The 4,569-nt window shown below is 31.7% G+C and overlaps 1 protein-coding gene across 1 annotated transcript; it reads left to right on the top strand.

Moving 5' to 3' along the window:
* LOC109326148 (cyclin-D3-3-like) lies at window positions 1,784-3,659 on the top strand. Its single transcript, XM_019558824.1, has 4 exons — window positions 1,784-2,476; window positions 2,618-2,825; window positions 2,918-3,048; window positions 3,258-3,659. The coding sequence occupies exons 1-4, from the start codon at window positions 2,000-2,002 to the stop codon at window positions 3,501-3,503; spliced, it is 1,062 nt and encodes a 353-aa protein (XP_019414369.1). The 5' UTR covers window positions 1,784-1,999; the 3' UTR covers window positions 3,504-3,659.

Genomic DNA, 4,569 nt, shown 5'->3' with positions numbered 1-4,569 from the left:
TTTTCTTGAATTTTTATCGGATTAGATCATAAAATAGGTTGGAAATTGTGAATTAGATAGATACAAATAAATATTGAATAATTTGTAAGGATAACAACTTAACCAAAACATATACATATATATATATATATATATATATATATATATGTTTAAACTAATCTGAATTTACTGAGAAATTCGATATAAATAATTTGATACGAATTTGGATGATCTAAGGTTGTAGTTAAAATGGATTGAGAGAAGAAACATCAATTGTTAGTTATGTAATCATCATTAGAGGTAATCAACCCGTTAAATACATAGACAAAGATTACTTTGTATTTGAAGTATGTTTGAGGTAAGTAAAGGTAATGTGGTAGAGTGACGCATGTATGAGTTATCTTTAGTCTACAAAATCTTATGCTACCGAAACTAGTTTTGTTGACTTGTTACTAATTAGAATGATATTTCAAACAGATGTAGAGTCCCAGAATCTTCATGGTTGTCTTGTGATCTAGCATGCATGCACTAGATCTCTACATAAATTTAGTTTAAGAAAACATACATAATCGGTGGTTAGGAGGAGCTAGCGTGATTTATAGCAAATAATTCATTCATTTTTTCTGCCAATGAATAAACTATGTTATCTTTACGCATTAAAAAAACTAGCTAATAGATGCGGGTTTTTTATGCTTCAATACATTATTGCCTAGTGGTTTTTAAATTGTTGTTTGGATAGCTAAATGAAAGAGAGAAACCAAGATGGGTACTGATCCATTAAAAAAATAAACTGTGATTCTGGAATTTCGAGATTCATTTTTTACTTTGCTTAAGATCTAACGTGTAACAAGAAGTGTTTTTACTCCGATTAAATACTTATGACAATAAAGTTAATTGTCATTTTATTTCCTGATATATAAATCATACATTTAATTACAAAAGGTATATATGTATATCAGTTTATTCATTTACTAGAAATCAAAGTCGTTAATTACTTTTTTAGTTTGTTTAACTTGGAATGAAGAGCATCGCTACGACGCTACCTGCCCCATGGCTTCATTTATGAACCATAGTACTTCGTTTCCGATAAATATATTAACAAAAACAAATATCAGTGCTAATAATTCATAAAAATATAAACCTAAAAACCTTATGGAGAAGAGGAAATACAATGTAAGATATAAATCAATGTTTTTTTAATTGAAAATTAATTTGTTAGTGCAGGCCAGAAGATTTTTTATGAAAACTCGATATGCGAGATTCAAGTATGTTATTTCCACGTGTCAAACACATCACCAAAGTTATCTGTTTTCTAATTCATAAATTAGAATGCTATTGTTCATAATAAAACAGAAAAAATATAGAAAAATAGATCAAGCTTTGCTCAAATGAATTCATATTTGATATAAATCAATGTTTTCACCACATCCTAATTATCAATTTCAATGCTTAGAATGTAATTATCAATTTCAAAACTGAGAGAGAAAGACACAAATTGAAATAAAGAATTTTATCTCGGCAAAGATAACATAAATAAATGAATGTACGCAGCAGAAAAGCTACGGTAGAATCTGAGGCAATTGTACAGTTGTAGTACCTCTACAAGGGTCTAAACATTCTAAATCGAGGGATAGTTAATACGGTATCAATTAATCTTAACGATACAAAGGCCCAGGGTGGGAGGGGGTCCATTAAACTGTAGGGTACAAATTATCACGTGTCAAGTAATTGTGGTCATTGAGCCTAAGAAAAATAACATTTGACCCGGTTTAGGAAACCCCGAAATAAATAACATAGTTTGGTTTATGTTCTCACTACTTCATCACTACTCACTCCACAATCTCCTTCGTTCCCTTTTTCTTCTCCAATCTCAAGGACATTGCAAGCTGTCACTTCTTTCCCAAACTCAGTTTTAGTTTTTACAAATGCAAAAAAATCACACTTTTTTCATCCTTCAGGGTATTCCATAGTCATAGCCCTATAATAAACATGGCTTAATGAACCACAAGATCTATTCAACATGATGGCTCATGATTTGTATTGCTCTGAGGAAAACATGGGATTAGATGAGTTATTAGAATATAATGTATGTGTCAGTGATTCCACTACTACCACGTTAATAAACTCAAACTCAAACTCAAACTCAAACTCAAACTACCCTTCTATGATGTTAGAACATGACATGTTTTGGGACGATGAAGAGTTAACATCGTTGTTGGCCAAAGAACAACACAACCCACTTCGCACGTGCGTTCAAATTGATACGGTGTTGGAAGGAGCGCGTAGAGAAGCTGTATTATGGATTCTGAAAGTGAATGCTCATTACTCCTTTTCTGCTCTCACAACTGTTCTTGCTGTTAACTACCTTGATAGGTTCCTTTTCAGCTTCAGATTTGAGAATGGGAAACCATGGATGACTCAGCTTGCTGCTGTCGCGTGTCTTTCACTCGCTGCCAAGGTGGAAGAGACCCAAGTCCCCCTTTTACTAGACCTCCAGGTATGTCCAATAGATACGGCTTACGCAAATTAGTTTGTCACTATTTACATTAATTTTACGAGATTTTATGTGGTATAAATAAGAACAACTATTTGTCATATTAGCTTATTTTGGTTATTTATGTGGTGGTAAATGGTATAGGTGGAGGATTGTAAATACTTGTTTGAAGCCAAAACGATTAAAAGGATGGAGATTTTGGTGCTTTCAACTCTTGGATGGAAGATGAATCCACCAACCCCTTTATCTTTTCTTGATTATATCATAAGAAGACTTGGATTGAAAAATGATTATCTTCTCTGCTTGGAGTTCTTCAAGAGATGCGAGGCCGTTCTAATCTCTCTCATTCTAGGTAATTATTCATCACTCAATATATTTCAAGCTCTGCTTCTCACCATAATGTTTTTTCTTCTTAATTTCATTGTGATTCTTGTAATATTGCAGATACCAAGTTTATGAGTTATCTCCCTTCTGAGTTGGCAACTGCTACAATGATGCATGTTATCAATAGCGTGGAGCCTTGTCTAGGAATTAAATACAAAACTCAACTACTTAGTATTCTTGAAATTAACAAGGTTAGTTGGCATACTCTTAAATAAGCTTAACTACATTTTGTTTTCTAGTCACGAGTATTAGTTGTATTATTACTTAGCATTCTATAATAATGAGTAATCCTAAGACATTAGTTTAGAAATTAAATACTGAAACATTTCATTGTCGACCACTATAAAATTTCCTTAGTATTTATTCATAGTTAATGAAATGAAGTATGAAAATGTTACAGGAGAAGATAGATGAGTGTTGCAAACTCATGGTAGATAAGCAATGCAAGAAGCGAAGGTTTGGGTCCATTCCAGGTAGTCCAAATGGTGTAATGGACGTGTCTTTTAGTTCTCATAGTTCCAATGACTCGTGGGCAATTTCTGCTTCAGTTTCATTCTCACCAGAGCCTTTTTCAAAGAAGGCTAGGACTCAAGAAGAGATTCTACTAAACAATCCCACCTCAGATTTTCTCACTATTCCTCGCTAGCTAGCTAGTCATTCCTTTATTTTTCAGCTACCCTCACTCTCTTTATCTTTTATGGATAAACATATATCGTTTTAATTTCCATGTTTAAATAACCTTATATTAATTTCCTATTTTCATTATGGTAAACAAGAAATTGCCATGAAACTACTTCCATTCCTTTGTTTACAAGTGAGGCTCTTGCATCTAGAATTTAAACTAAAAAGATGTAGATAAAAATATAATGTATTAAATACGATATTCAAAACACATTCTACAAATAATAGAACCCTTTCATATCATATAAATTTTTAATTTTTAAGATTGAAAAACAACTTTACATTAAATATAAAAGTATTTAACGATGTAATGATTTCACTATTATTCCTTATCCCCGTAGTTGCGGTCAAGAAAAACCCTTATATTATTCTCCACGTGAAGAAACTTAACTGGGTGACAAAACATGCAACGATATTTTATGTTAACTATGAATCAGATTTAAATTCGTTAAAAGTGATGAGTGGTTCCATATCAAAATCACAAGCAGGTCGAAATGAAAAAAAAAAAAAAAATTATGTGAAGGAAGAAACATGTTGTCGGCCACCAGCACATGTTTGAAATACATATATCTATGTGGATTATTTATTAGTGGTGTTGACCTTGTTAGAGTGAGTTTAGTTTGTGTTTCTATTGAGATTATAGTAAAAAATAAAGTAGCAATATAATAAGCTATCCAGCTGTAATATAACCCTTTTGTGTCTTTTTTTTTTTGCTTTCTTTTAATGCTTGTTCAATTTCTTCGATATACATATTTTCTTTTATTTGTCTTTTGTTTTAGCAAAAGCCAAGGCGGGAGTGGACAATTGTCTTCCCTTTTGAATTTGTGTCTGGGTTTTGTTAAGGAGTAATAGTTTATGTTCAACCAAATTAAATGATCATTATAGGAAAAAAATAATTTTTTTTCCTCAGATTATACACTTAGGAGCTGTTATTGCCAAGAAAATTAAAGCAATAAGATTGCACAATTTAACATTTGCAAAATATTTCTTTAATTAAATGGTTGAGGTGATACATAGTTTGAAAATTCAAA

This window comes from Lupinus angustifolius, chromosome LG14, assembly GCF_001865875.1.
Source record: "Lupinus angustifolius cultivar Tanjil chromosome LG14, LupAngTanjil_v1.0, whole genome shotgun sequence".
Classification (NCBI taxonomy): domain Eukaryota; kingdom Viridiplantae; phylum Streptophyta; class Magnoliopsida; order Fabales; family Fabaceae; genus Lupinus; species Lupinus angustifolius.
This window is presented reverse-complemented; position numbering and strand designations above follow the sequence as displayed.